The sequence below is a fragment of the Taudactylus pleione genome, unplaced genomic scaffold (assembly GCF_031769625.1).
Source record: "Taudactylus pleione unplaced genomic scaffold, aTauple2 ptg000041l, whole genome shotgun sequence".
Taxonomy (NCBI): Eukaryota; Metazoa; Chordata; class Amphibia; order Anura; family Myobatrachidae; genus Taudactylus; species Taudactylus pleione.
This window is the reverse complement of record NW_028284443.1, coordinates 30445985-30461549: the sequence shown is the minus strand read 5'-3', so window position 1 is coordinate 30461549 and position 15565 is coordinate 30445985. Positions and strand designations below refer to the sequence as shown.

Sequence of the window (15565 nt, the reverse complement as noted above, 5' to 3'; positions counted from 1 at the left end):
GCAAAAGGCCTTCAGTGTGGTGACATAATCACCTAAAGGAACTCACCTATGTAAGGTGCCCTATGTTCCCATAACAGTTTCTTCAATTTGTCTGCCACAAATAATCGTATCTCCGCTGGGTATTATACCAAGAACCTCCCTGTAAGGAATTGACTCACCTGGGATCAGGTATCGACTTTCCCCAAAAGGTTTCTTTAAAGGTTTATCTATGTCCATCAGCACACCATGCACAGACGTTTTTTATGGATAACCAGGAATCCTTTATTCAGAGTCCATATTCCAAAAGCATTTATTTAAAATGAAAAATCAAAAAATAACATACACTTCTCAGCAAATACTAGGGTTCACCTATAGAGTCTGTGGTCACTTCATCCGGATTGAAGTATAACACCGATCTTAAAGTTCTTGTTTTTAAGGTGAGCCAGTACAGCTGTAGACAAGTTTAAAACACCAACGCGTTTCCGACCATATAGGTCCTTCCTCAGGGTGGATCATTTTTTGATTTTTGACTTAAAATAAATGCTTTTGGAATATGGACTCTGAATAAAGGATTCCTGGTTATCCATAAAAAACATCTGTGCATGGTGTGTTGAGGTACATAGCGAAACCTTAAAAATAAACCTTTTGGGGAACGTCAATAACTGATCCCAGGTGAGCCAATTCCCTACAGGGAGGTTCTTTGTATAATACCCAGCAGAGATACGATTATTTGAGGCAGACGAAATTAAAGAAACTGTTTAGAGAACATAGGGCACCTTACATAGGTGAGTCCCTTTAGGTCAGGGGTGGGGAACCTTTTTTCTGCCGACGGCCATTGTGATATATATAACCTTACTCGTGGGCCTGGTGCAGACCACGCCCCCTCCATGTGATGTCACATGGGGCGGGCCACAATCGCCGATGATTACAGAAATGCCTGGAGCATCCTGAGGATGCTCTGGGGAGCTGTAAAGGCAGCGATGTGACCGTTTGAAGCGTCCTAAGGATGCTCCAAGCGGCACTGCTGCATAGATTCTGGCTGCAGGGTTCCATTCTAGGCACCCTGTTAGCCAGATGAGGCTAGCAGAAAAAAGCTCCGTGGGCCAGACCAAATGATTCCGGGGGCCCTATACGGCCCCCGGGCCTGAGGTTCCCCAACCCTGCTTTAGGTGATCATTTCACCACATTGAAGGCCTTTTGCTCTGTTTGGAGTTTAATTTTCTATCTCTTTCCTCAATTGAGAAATTCTACACCAAAGTGGAGAAAGAAGAGAGGAATCGAGTGATGTGACAGCGCCTGTGGAACGCTTAATTTTGTGCCTTCATGCATGTACCTGTGATACGCACTATTCAACTTGAGATGTCAATTTGAACTACTCGCAGCAAAAGTGTGCAAATTTTGTCCAAAAAGCGAACAGGGAAATTAGCATGAAAAAGTAGGGAGACCTTCCTGGACACTAAAAAAGTGATAACTTCATTAGCAGAATCATATAGAAGACTGTAAGTGGATATAAGGAAAGTACTGTAGGCTTTTAAAAGGTGTCAAATGGCTGATTTGTACATTTAAAAAAAAAAGTAAAATAATGTAAAAAGCTGTATAATTTTGTTTAATTACAAAGGAATTAACCGGATACTGCAAAAAAAAAGTAGAAAAAAAGATGCTTTTGGGGTAATTTGAGACAACTTTAAAAAATTTAAATTAACTTGTAAAAAGCTATTATTTTTCATTAAAATAAATACTTTCACTAAATTTGGGGTGCATTATTTAGCTAAAAAGCTTATTTTGGAATAATTTGAGGACATTGATTACTTCCCCCTCCCCCAAAAATTACATGTAATTATTGGCCCAAATAAGCTAATTTAAAACTTCCAAATGACTAATTAGTCATGCGGGACGGGGTGGTTCAAGGGGTTCTGAAGCAAGTCCCAACATGTATGTTTTTCCCTTACAATAAAGATTTTCCCTACCTTTTCACCTGCTCAGGGGGGTGCTAACAAAAACAGGCAAATTAATTTACTCTAATAATGAAATGTGAGTTTGCAATTGAGTTGCAAGTGTAATTTGCAATGCAAATTTGCAGTGAATTCGTCTTGCAGGACCAAACTTGCACCTGTAATGCTTTTTCAGGGAAATTATGGCATGGCAAACGCTGATGCAGTATTCTATAACTGATAAAAAGTGTTTTAAAACAACCATTTATGCCATTTTTGCATTTTGAAAAACATATATATTTCTTGACACTTAAAATTAGCCTTGTGAAAAGTGCTTTCACATACCTTTTAAGATTATTCCCTTCGAATAGTAACGGTGACTAGGCATCTGAGTTCTAGTCAAATTATAATTCAAAGATTTTGCTATTCTATGAAAAATAGTTTAACTGTTCTGGCAAAAGGACACTATAGGACATACAGACACTGCAACTAAACATACATTACAGTGAAATCTCAATAATGGAGATTAGATAAAAGGTGCTGCATACTCCTCCGACCCAATAGAACAAGACGTCCAACATCGCAGACATTCTTAATTGTTTAAATTTAAATACCCCTGCTTTCAACAAAAGATTTCTTAACCTTTATTAATACATTTTATAAATACAGACACAAAATATGAATATTTAGTGCAATACCTTGAACTAATTTACTAAACTTCGGTTTTGCAAGTGTTTATAAACCGACTGGATCCGCCATGGATTGATGGCCGATTCTAAACTGAAAATACAGCATTTACTATAGGTCACTTTGACCTTTTAAACAGAGTCCAATGTTGATGCCCATCTATTTCTAAACCCCTATGCTGCGGCAGAATGGACAATTATCTACCCCAACTAGCTGCAAAACAAACATGATTTCAAAACCTGCACAGATCAAAAGGATATGTGCAGGCTAATATTATGAAAAAAGAAATGTGAAACAGCTTGACTAGTCAACACAGAACTGGAATCCCTAGGGAGTTAAAGACCCCCCCCCCCTCCTTAAAAAATGAGCTCCCCCCCTCCCTATGGGCAAATACCCCAGGTGCATTATTAATATTGTGCTTTACATGTTGACTACTGGTCCCAACAAGGCTGCTAGGGCATAATGGCACTTGGAGTACAACAGGTGCAGTCCACCTGTAATTAAAAGAATGGACACACACACATCAAATAATAAAGTACTTAATTGAAAAAGAAACACCCCCAAATGCCTCTTATTCCCAGGGATGGTCCACTTCGTTCCATGTAGGCATCGATGGGATTTGACAAAAAAGAAACACAACAAATAACGCAATTTGTCCTCCACAGCATTGTGCTTAGAATGAAAGAGGTCACTCGCGCGTACACCTTCCATAGGTATAAATGGGGCCATCCTGACTGGTCAGAGCATGCGATCTTTCACTCTCTGACCAATGAACGCAGCCCCATTCACTATTCACTCCTATGGAGAGTGTCTGCAAGTGACCCCTCTCATTTATTTGTGGGATCCTGAAGGGGACAAGTTGCTTTGTTTGCTGTGGTTTTTGTTTATTTTTTGCCCTTTGCTGCCTATATGGAATGCCTAAATCCGGGGTTTATATTCTTGTAATAGAAAAAACATTGATGGAGCTTTGATATTCATTGCTTTTTTTAAAGTGTGGTCTCTCTGCGGTTTCCTGTTGATTTGGCCTTTGAGAAATCTGCAGATAGCAAAACTGCTAGAAAATCACTGAAAACGCAAAATTGCCACTTAGTAATTATATCCCGTTATGGATATTTTAAAAACCATTTTAATATATTGCACTTACTGTGCAATTATATAAAAATAAACAGGCACATCACAAAAATCCCCAAAACAACATTTGCAATGTTGGCTTCCTACCAGAGAAAAGAGGAATATGGGCACATAAAATTAATCTTGGATAGTTGGATTCATCCTGGGCTTCACCATGAGATGTCCGACCCACCTCCTTAGATGTTTATATTCCAGTAGGTGTTGTACTGTTCTTCCCCTTAGCTGCTTAATGTGTTTCGATTCAAAGCTTCAAAGTGCATCTTTCTTAAAAGCAGGTCAAAGGGATGAGCAAAGGGTTTCAATTTAAATGTGTGTTCCACCAATCGCACTGTATAACAAGGAACTAATGGGAAACCACATGAAGCATTGCTCAATCAACCAGTCAAAAAACAGGAACAGAAAGTTCGAAAATGAAATAAAATGTTACATCATATGACGGAAACCTAAAGTTGAATATGTGTTCCATTTTTGTGTCCCACATTGGACATTGTAAAATTATAAAGACAAATAGGAAAACAAGCTTATCATACAAGAGACCATTGTATCCCAATACATATATTGTTTTACATTTTGACTAGTGTTCTGGACATAGGTTTTATAAAATTGTGAGCACTTACTATATGAAGATAACATAAAATAAAACAACTATACTAAAGTGTATTTAAAAGTCACCCTTGTATCTCCCGACACTGTCTCTGACATTTCCCATCTATACAAATTGTTTAGCAGTGCTCTTCAGAGTAGCTATAGAAGAAGACTCTTGTTAATATTGTCTGAATGTATGTCAGCAGCAATTACTGTATTTGCTTCATTTTCTTTGTGTTTTGGACCTTTCTGGGTCACAGGTTTTTCTGGATGAAAATAAATCTCATACCTTTGTAAAAGCTTCAAGATCTTTTGAATTCAGTTTGGCACATAAGGCAAGAGGGTTGAGAGATATAGAAACTTTACATGTACTGTACATTTGTGAATGTTACCAGTTTCCTTGTCATATTGGTTAACCTATATCCTTAAGTAATGGCCCCTCAAAAATAGTTATATAAGATTTTTTTCATTTATAGGTGTTCGGAAAACAAAAGTGGTCTGTGTACGAAGAAGTGACAGAGTTGTTGTCTCAGATCAAAGATGTGAACATTTGTCTCGCCCAGAGTCCGTAACTGAGTCTTGTAACGCAGATTGTCAATTAAGGTAAATATAAATGCAGGCTTACTTCATATTTCTTACAAATATTGTTCACTATGCCAGATTACATTTCTTCCTTTATAAAAGCTTCAAAATAATAATACAATTTATGATTGAAGTAGGAGAAACAGTTGCTACCGATCCCCTTTTATAAGACAATTATGATTTTATTCAAATGAAATAAGGAAGATAATTTTAATTGAATATGTTATTTATTCCGTATGATGGTCCTGCAGGCAGTATCTCAGCTAATGAGGAAAGTGGTCTATAGCAATGAAAATCAAGAGTAGATTTATTAACACTTGTTAGTTGTTTTCTCTTCTGGGATATATTTTTTTGGAACAGCAATAGGATCAGCTGTGCCACCCATGTGCAAAGGCATTTGTGGCATGATTTACATTTGTGTTCGATGATTTATTTTTTTCAAAACTTTGTAATTTGGCATTGTTTATTTGAGAAAATGTCTTACATGTGAAGTGGAGGTAGACAATCCCAGATTTCCAAAACTATCTGATCCTATATAATGTATCTTATTTTACCGATACATGTACATAACAACCAAGAACACAACATAAAGCAAATTTACAGATATTTTAAGACTGTATGGGGTATAATTACTAAAGTGCGGGTTTTTAGAAGTGGAGATGTTGCTCATAACAACCAATCAGATTCTACTTATCATTTATCTAGAATCTTCTAGGAGATAATAGCTAGATAGGCAACATCTCCACTTCTAAAAACATGCACGTTAGTACATGCACGTTAGTACAATCGCCCTATGGGGCGATTGTACTAAGCCTTGGAGAGAAATAAAGTGAAGATAGATAAAGTACCAACTAATCAGCTCCTAATTGTCACTTTACAGGCAGTGTATTTGCAAAATGACAGTTAGGAGCTGATTGGCTGGGGCTTTATCTCTCTCCAATTTATCTATCTTCAAAGGGTACATCTACCCCAATAACTGGGAAGCAAACCAGAGGAAAAAGAAGGAAAAGGGGGGCAGGAAAGTAATTCAGATACATACATATATTACAGCTATCTTAAAGTAACTGACAAGCAAAGCGATTTAAGGGGTCTAAAGGGGTTGAATCAGAAGGAGGTAAGACAAGGTTGATACACGGCAGGCAGGAAGTCCCCTACCAAAGGATCCAGATCTTAGTAGACAGGACTGGCCTATCATAGAGGTAGCATGTTATGTTTTTCATCCATGCACAGTTTCCATGCATATGACTGTTTGATCACCAAGAAGGGAGGAGACTTGATTTGTTTCCAGGGGGAGGCAATAGCCAGTCTACAGTAGCTACCAAAGGCACATGCATAGTTAGTTTAATAGAGTTCACTAGAGTGGTTAGAAAGGCTTGGGGGTATTAACAAAACTATCCATGGGTATTTCGTTACAATATACAATATTTTATTAAGTCTTACTGTAAATATAAGACTTCAGCGTTCTCACTAGCTAGGCTGGGATTTTAAATTTCCACTAGTCAGCTGTCTGTGGAAATGGAAGCCACCATCAGAATTATATTAGGAGAAAGCCAGCAGTATACTTTGTAAAATACCCCTACTTTCTCTTGATTCTGTGCATGCAGACACAGCAGATGAGAGCTTATTTGCTTAGCAGGGGAATATAGTTAGCTGTAATACTGTAAAACATAATAAAGTTGCAGAATTGGCTGAACGTTGCTTGGATCCCTACCAGGGTATTGCAACCACTGCTGCTGCCCCTCCACCCCATATCGTTTGCAGCAGCAACTGCTGTGACTGACAAAGCGAGAGGAGGGGAAGAGTGCTTATTCTACTTCTCCTGTCCCTACTTCTCTCACTATTGCAGTCACTGGACTTCAGTGTTTGCCAGGAGTGCAGGAGCGTGTCATCCAGTGCTCCTTCTGCAATCAATTATTGAAGAGCAGCATTTGACCAGAGCACTGGGGGAGGTGGAGTGGACAGAGGCATGTACAGTTGCAGGCTAGGAGGTGAGTTGAGAACCTTGTCTCTCTTGCCCATAGGATAATGTTGTCTTACATAGGTGTTCACTTTGATTCATATTAGATACAGATCTGGATACTACTTGAAGCCAGATTGATTTTAGTATCAAGTTTAATAGGTCTTACAGGAATTATGTATGCTTCAAATGATGTACTGAAGTTTATGAACAATATAACTGGATAGGTTTCTAGAAATGCATCCATTTTGAAAAAAAATGTCAGCCTATGGATACCTCGTAAGGAAAAATAAGTACGTCTTCTAAGTAAATTAAGAATTGATGCTGAGTTTTTTAATCAGATTTCTAAAAACCGAAAGTCCCTTAATTCCCTAGGCACATACTTCATTGACTCCATACTCTTGCCATTACTTATGAACTGGAAAAAAAATAGTGTTTTTTTGTGCCTAGTGCAACATGCAAGGTGTAATTTCCATCCAACAAACTGATAGGGTAAACATAAAATTGCTTCCATTGGCATGAATAGGTGGCAAAATAACGCCATCTAGCCTATAATCAACACACATCAATCTCTCAATCTCTGGCCTGTGTGACTCTAGGATGAGGGAATCTATGTTGAAGTCTCACTTCGTTTATGACTTAGCTTTAAGACCATCCTGATTCTTCCTCCATCTTAGAAGTCTCATCTTACATGCTCCTTTGTCACTCTTTTGATTGTCTGCAACTTATATGCACTTTTCACAGTTGTTAGCACTAAAACATTATTAGTTCAATCCAAATGCCTTGTGCCTCTGTCATTTGTGGACCTGTAAACTTCAGCTCTGAGGCTGCTTTTATGTCTACTTTATTGACAATAGTAAAAAACAGCCACTCTCACTTAGGCATTTTTTACATGGCGATGGTAAGTCTATTTTACTTAAGTATGTTATATGTAACTGCTATTAGATCTTTCTCAGTATTATTATCTGTCACCATTGCACAAGCGATTATTTCTTTTTTCTTAAACTTTAAACTGTTATTATATAAATCCACATATTTGTTTCTGATTTTTACATCCCATCACACACAGACTCTCATTCCTTTGTCTCAAGTGCTATTCACTGATATTTCTCCTCAGCTTCTTTAGAGCCATCTCTGACTTGCACGACCCACAAATGCCAAACACTGAGCCCTCTACATAGCTTCCTGCTAAGCTGTCTCCTCGCCTCCTCACTGAGCCTCTAACTGGCAAATTCCAGTACCACTCTTTTTGTCCATCTCCAACTGGTCCTCTTGCAGGACACATAGCTATACATATATACACTAGCTGCTGTTTCCCACGTTGTCTGCTTTTTTAATCTTTCCATCTCTTTCCTCCTGTCTGATGCTATACCAGGGGGACACACATTCAGTTTGTATGTGTCTTTTTAAAAATATTGTTACCGGTGCCAGTGGGCCCTTAATGACCGAGCATGCTGTCACTTTAAGCCTTACTGGTTCAGGGCTGGTTGTACTTGGCAAGAGGGGCCCCCATTTTTGGGGGTCCCCACTTCCCTAGGAAAGTTTTGCCATTATCCTAGGAGAACTCCATGTTGTGTACCCTTCTGCTATAGCATCAGCTACCCTGGCTGATTCAGCTAGGCACCGGTTATTGGAAAATACGGGGAACCCCTTGCCATTTTCTTACCCTATTTTCCAATACCAGCCTAGGCTCAGGGATACAGGGCTGGTTATGGTTATGGATTTCTGGGTGGAGGGGGGGAGTGGAATGAGGTAATATTTATATAAACGTAAACCCCACACCCTTTTTTTCTATGTTTAACCATTTCCACACATTTTAAGAAAACAAAAACTGCAGAAATCATATTGATCTGTGCAGTGTTTAACCAAAGCTCGCCTGCCACAGGCAGGTCTATTGTTTGGGCATGTTGCCTATCATTTTATGGTTGGTTTTTGGTCGGTTTGCAAACTGCTGCTTAGTAAATATGCTGCTTGTATACTTGTCTATTTTAAATAATCGATAATTGGTCCAATGTTTTAAAGTGTTCTAAAGTCAGTCATATGATTGTTTTGTCTTTAGTAAATGGATTGCAAAACTGACGGAAAAAGAACCAAAATACCAATATCAACCTTTTATATCTTATATGGAGCCTACCCTGCGCTGTGGGAAAATATTTTTATAAAATAGAAAATAGGAACTGCATGGGGGGAAATGGTTTCTCTATTACTATGTGTTTGGTTGAAACTTCATATAAAAAAAACTTCTGAAAGAAACTCTGTACATGGTGTTGGCTAATGTAGGGTTGCGGCTTAGGGTTTCTTTTATTTCTTCACATTGCTTTGGACTAGTGTATGGCTGATCAAGATTTGCCATACTGCAGTAATTTGTTAATTGTTGACGTTTTGTAGATTGATGGGTGTGAAAATGATGCACAGCTAATTTACCAACTGCAGAACCGAAGAGAACTTAGCTTTATTGAGTAGCGCTCTTGCTTGCTCCACGTTATCTCTGCTGGTGGCTGCTAAGGTTGAGATTTCTATTTGTGTAGCTTCTGTTAAGGTGTCCAGCTTTTGCACAGTGGTTTGCAGTTCAGTAGGCTCATCATTTATGAAGAGCAAAGCTTAAACTGAGCAGTGCTGGTGTACAAGCACCATTCTTCTGCTCATTAACCCTTGTTCATATACCACATGAAATGTTTACATTTACTTTTTAAATACATTGATTTACATGCAGATACCTATTTGCATTTTCTTTATTTACAACGTTCTTTAGCCTGCATGGAGCAAGGGACTTTCAGAATACTTTAAAGCTCAATCAATTTGGAAAGGCTGAAAATCCCAACTACCATATGAAATGCAACATACAGTTTAGTAATGAATGCCAACATGTATGTACAATACCCAGTCTGAAAACATATTTAAATATCTCTCTGATTACATACACAGCTGTCTCAAAACAAAAGGAAAGTATATTTTTGGTATGCCAACTTTAATTTTAACTACAGATAGAGAACATATAAGACAGTGTGCTTAAGCTTCCATTAACCATTCCATGGCTTGTGCTTTTCATTGTGTATTATTGTGGATTAACTGTGAATTTAAATGTCTAAAAATAGGTTGCACTTATAAACTTAATTCATATGAAAGTACTCTAAGATTCATTTCATACTGTAGATAACTTTTGACTTTATTACTTTATAAAGTTCTGATTTTAAAATAAATAATAGGAAAAAAAAACACACACTATGATAGGGTTTGCAGTGTTGTACCGCTGGGGCATCCCCCCCCCATCTCCATCTCTTTTTTCTCTCCTTCCCACATTCACTACTTTTCCTTTCTCTTCCTTTCCCTTGTGTCCTTTTTCTTCTTCTACCTATGTTTTTGCAGCTAATATCGTATAATTGTTTACAATATTTTGCTATGTTATATACGATTTTCTAAGATCACTATACCCTTCGGTTGTATATTTGACTCAAGATGTCTTCCTTTTTTTTTTATCTGAAGGCTTATATTATGTATGTCTTATATATTCTAATTAAAAATAAACTATTTAAAAAAATAAAAAAAGCACACTTTTTTTCCAAAGTCACCAAATATAAATTGGCTGATTTCACTCTACTAAACATTCCATAATCATTTACCTTGTTCATATTTCTTCATGTGACAATTTCACTTAATTTATTATGTCTATTTTAAAAGCGTCTGAAAATAAAGGTTTGTAATATATTTTGTTAGTTAACTGCCTATTGATATGACTGGTAAATAGTGACATCAGTTTACTGTATATTTCAAGTTACATTAATATTTTTCTTGTGCTTTCAAGGTGCCCAATTTTATACTGAATTTAGATTTTCAGAAGTACAATATGAAGTCACGTATTCTTCTAAGTGCATGTCATTGGTAATAAATGCTTTAGCTCTGTCTAATGGCTTATGTTTACAGGTGGTATGTTATTGGTAAAAGTGAATGTTCAGCACAGTGTGGACCTGGACATCGGTCTCTAGATGTCCGTTGTATAAAATATTCCTCTTTAAGAGGCTTAACTACTCCAGTGGAAGATAAATTTTGTAACAGTCACCCTAAACCTCCAAGCCGTGAACCTTGCCATGGAGATTGTCTTTCTGCTGTCTGGCGCTATTCTGAATGGACACAGGTGTGTATGCATTTGAGTAACTAATATATATATATTAGTCTATGGTATACTGTACACAACTGGTAGAAGACATACAATAGTGCATTGTCTAATTTACAACAAATTTAAAACTGCTGTTGGCTGAGCTTAAAATATGAAGGGTGTCATATATAGAACATAAACCTTCTAAAACAACACTCAATATCATTCCAGACATTTTATGCATAACACAATTATGTAAAGAGCATAATCCATTACATACCTAATATCTGAAATAAGTGCACTGATCTATTCCTGTTTCTAGAAATATTTATTGGAATTAAAAATGAACAAAAAGGTGCTGTTACCACCAGAAAAAAAGTAAATGAAAAATATTTGATGTGTATAAATTGCAGTGTTCTCAAAGCTGTGGAAGAGGAGTGCAGAAAAGAGAGGCTTATTGTATGAGCAAGTTTGGGCATCGTTTGGATGACAGCGAATGCAAAGAGGAGCAGAAAATTGTAACACAAAGCTGTAGTGACCATATATGTCCTGTTTGGATTACCAGTGAGTGGAGTGAGGTAATATTTGAATAAATCTAAAACTAAAAAAATAAAGCAACAGTTATTCATTATTTTAGTAGCAGAGATCCGATTTTAAAAGGAGAACTTGTCACATCACATTTTTGCTGCAGTTGCGCTAAAAAGCCTCCCTCAGCGGGCCAGGTCCAGTGACATTCTGCTAGCGTCAGCAGAGTGTGCTGATTAAATTGATATGCGACACTTGTATATCTGTGCACAACTAAGGGCCTAATTCAGACCCGCTCGCGAGCGCTGAGCGCTCGCAAGTGGGTCGATGTTAGGCCAGTGCGCATGCGCACGACGGAGGCAGCTCCGTCGTGCGCATGCGCGAGATCCGGATAGCGAGGGGCAAGCCGTCGCTATGGGTCTCGCTACAAAGGAGGCGTGCTGTCGATGGTGAGTGGGCGTGGCTGGCCAGACGGAGGCATTCCCATGGGAACGCCTACCGTCTGGGGCCGGTACCACTGACATCACAAGTGATGTCAGTGGGAGTGCTTTCGGCTCTGATAGAGCCGAAAGCACTCCAGGGTTTGCGGCAACGAGACCCTACCACAAGGGTCTCGTCGCAAGCCCGATGGTCATGATGGTCTTGACCACCACGACCATCTTTTTGGCCGCTCGCTATAGCTGTGGGTGGTCACCCACAGCTATGCGAGCGGTAGGAGGCCGCTCTAAAATTCAGAGGGACGGCCTTGTTTCAGAGTGAGCGTCCAGCTCTGAATCAGGGCCTAATGGCCTGATTCAGAGCCGCTCGTAAGCGCCCGCTCGTTCGCTCCGAGCGATGTTCGCACATCTGCGCATGCGTATGGGTCGTAATGCGCATGCGCCAACCAGTCAGTGTGGTCGGAAATCGTGTGCTCGCAAAATAGCGAATGCCTGCTAATTTGAATGACAGGATGAGGCGTTTGTGGGTGGTAACAGGGGAAGGTGCTTGAAAACAGGGAGTGGAGATCCGAACGCAGGCGTGCCAAACGGTCAAAACGGGCGTTTTAAGGGTGTGCATAATTAACAAAGCAGCGTCATCGACCACGTCACTTGGTTGTCTCTTAGCCTGAACTGCTCGCATGATTGCGGTAGATAAATGCTACCACAAGAATTGTGAGCAGTTCATACGCCTTTCGATGTACTCGATTAATCTAATAAATAGCGGAGATGACGTATGATGCGAGCGGCCAAGGGGCGTCTTTACAAAATAGCGAGCGCATGTTTTGTTCGCTCGCTCAGACATAGAGGCGTCAACAGACCGCAAAGAGCGAGCGCTCAATTTAAATAGCCAGCCCCTTTTTCTGAACGAGCGTCCGCAAATAGCGTTCGGCTCTGAATCAGGCCCTAAGTCTCTAAATCTGTATATGAAGTGCTACAGCACAGCGCAGCTTTTTTCATTCCAAGTTCAGTTATACTTTTCAATCCTGTTTGTGTTTACAAATATTTAATCCCCTGATCTATTAGTACTGAATATTGTAGTTAGCATGAATAAAGATGTTTTTTCTGTTAGCAACATATTAAGCTAAATTATAGGAAAAAAATAAAAGATAAAGTCGTAACCCTTCAGAAAACATCAATTCGACAATAGTGTGTTCTCAATGGATTTTTGGACTGCATCACCTGTACACAGTGGAGAGAACCATTTTATTTGCTGTTAATGATATGTTGAAGTCTAGTAAAATTCCTCCATAATCACAGTGTCAAAGTGTATCTCAAATATCTTTCATTCTGATAAGCGCCTGAAACATTTACATATATTTTATTTAAATGTGATTAATAATTCTGCTTCATAAGCCAACGTGTGTTTTAGGTTTATCCGATTCATATTAACAGCAGTATAAGAAACAGAATAAAATCCCCTTTTTGATTGTGTTTTCTTAGTGCCATGTGACATGTGGAAAAGGAACCAGGCGTCGGCATGTGAAATGCCAGTTAAATGATGAGCAACTGAAAGATAATTATTGTGATTCAAACAACAAGCCTGAATCAGCTGTTGCATGTGAACTTCAAGAATGTGCTTATTGGCATATCGGTCCTTGGGGACAAGTAAGTTTTAATTGATTCCATGTGCAGCGAATGTGTGTTTGTCAGCACTAACGCATCACAGTTGACAGGTTATTTTTTTCGCATATATATTGTTCCTACTGTGTAATTTGCTATATTTTTAAAGCAACATTTTTTTGCTGACTATTGCACTATAGACAATGCACCCCGCATGTCATATAAAGCCAGCACATCAGGCTCCGGAACAATCAGGTGTGGTTACTTGGTTATTTTCGAAAAATTTTCCAACATTACTGTCACATGCAATCATGGTTTGTTCACTAGTTTGTTATTAGAACTCCAATTGACAATTTTCAGAATATGCCAGTAAATGGTGAGCAGCTAACAATATTATATATATTTATTTATTATTACCAGTTATTTAATAGTGCATACATATTCTGCAGCACTTTACAGAGAATATTTTAGTAATTTGTATCAGTCCCTGCCCCAGTAGAGTTTACAATCTATATTCCCTGCCACATGTACACACAAATACTTACACACTTGGGTTCATTTTTGTCAGGAGCCAGTTAACCTACCAGTATATTTTTGGAGTGTGGGAGGAAATTGAAGTACCCGGAGGGAACCAATGCAAGCACGGGGAGACTATACAAACTCCACACAGTCAGAGCTGTGGTGGGAATCAAACTCACAACCTCAGTGCTGTGAGGCAGTAATGCTGACCTTTACACCATCCGTGCTGCCCTCTTTAAATGTTGTTCACCTGTCTGGAAGTTCCAGGCCCTCACAGAGTTGTAGCAATCAGACCAGTGAACAATGCCCATTGTATAAGGAATAACATGCAACGGTATTGTAATGGGAGTTCAGAGTGATTGAGAATGGTCAGATGCACAGGAGGTCACTTACTGTATGAGCAAGCAATGGTTAGACGCAAGCATAATCCAATAGACAGGTCAGTAGTCAGTACGCAACAATATAGCAAGCAAGGCAATGGAGATGTGCAAAGAGAGGTCATAAGGCAGATGGGGTCAGTACACAGTAATCTCAAACAGGCAAGAGGAGCTTGGCAGTACACAACCAGATGAGAGCAGGCAGAGCCGTAACTACACTTTTTAGTGCCCTGTACCTCCAGCTGCCGGGTCCTGGTAGGAAAGCAGCACTCGGACTATCTCTGTGGTGCCGATCGTCATCACACAATTGGGTGTAAAAGACTGAGGTAACCAATGTTCTAAACAGTACAGTCATCAAGCCCATTAGTGAACTGCTGGGACGCCAGTGTTCATGGATTGTATAAATACACTACTTATGCTGGCCATACACTATACAATTATCGGGGCGATCCTGCCGATATCCGCGGATCGCCCCAATAATTGTACTGTGTGTGGGGGCGACCAAGATCAAAATATCGATCGGTCTGGCATGCCAAATCGACCAGCATGTTGGACTGATGCGATATTTGCAAGCTTGTAGTCGGCCGCATCGGGCAGTGTATGCGGTCACTGCCCGAGCGACCAACTTTTCCCCCAGTTCTCTGCATGTGCATGCACTCACCTTTCTATCCCCAGCGACTGCAGAGCTGAGCCGACGAACTTCCGGGTAGCCGCTGTTCACTTCTGGCGTCATAGATTAGTTGAAGTCTAGGCAGTCCCGTGAGCCAATCAGCGGTCGCGCTGACTGTAGAGCGCCTGCTGATTGGCTCCGGCTACTGACAGTTCCCACGTGGTGTGACTCAGCCCACGTGGGAACTGTCAGTTGCCGGAGCAAATCAGCGGGCGCTCTACAGTGAGCACTGCCGCTGATTGGCTCACGGGACTGCAATGCCCCGTGAAGAGCCGAGAACTGCCATTCGGGAGCTATGTGTATGTGTGACAACACACATACACATAGCTGTGTTCCGTGGAACGGGTAAGGACGTTTTTTTGTTTTTAAACACCCATGGATTACTGCGGAGACCAGCGCTGGATGTAGGTGAGTATGAAATCTTTCTTTGCAGGCCCATTTTTTTTGGATATTCTACGTGGAGAAGGGGACAGAACATCTGGTATAGGTA

General features: G+C 39.7%; 1 protein-coding gene across 1 annotated transcript in view; it reads left to right on the top strand.

Annotated features, from left to right (window-relative positions):
- Positions 1–15565, top strand: part of ADAMTS20 (ADAM metallopeptidase with thrombospondin type 1 motif 20) — a 339290-nt gene that overhangs the window by 208282 nt on the left and 115443 nt on the right. Inside the window, exons 19-22 of the mRNA XM_088456448.1 lie at positions 4790–4916; positions 10774–10984; positions 11359–11523; positions 13390–13554. Of these exons, the coding sequence (XP_088312574.1) occupies positions 4790–4916; positions 10774–10984; positions 11359–11523; positions 13390–13554 (668 nt within the window). The remainder of the gene's footprint in view (positions 1–4789; positions 4917–10773; positions 10985–11358; positions 11524–13389; positions 13555–15565) is intronic.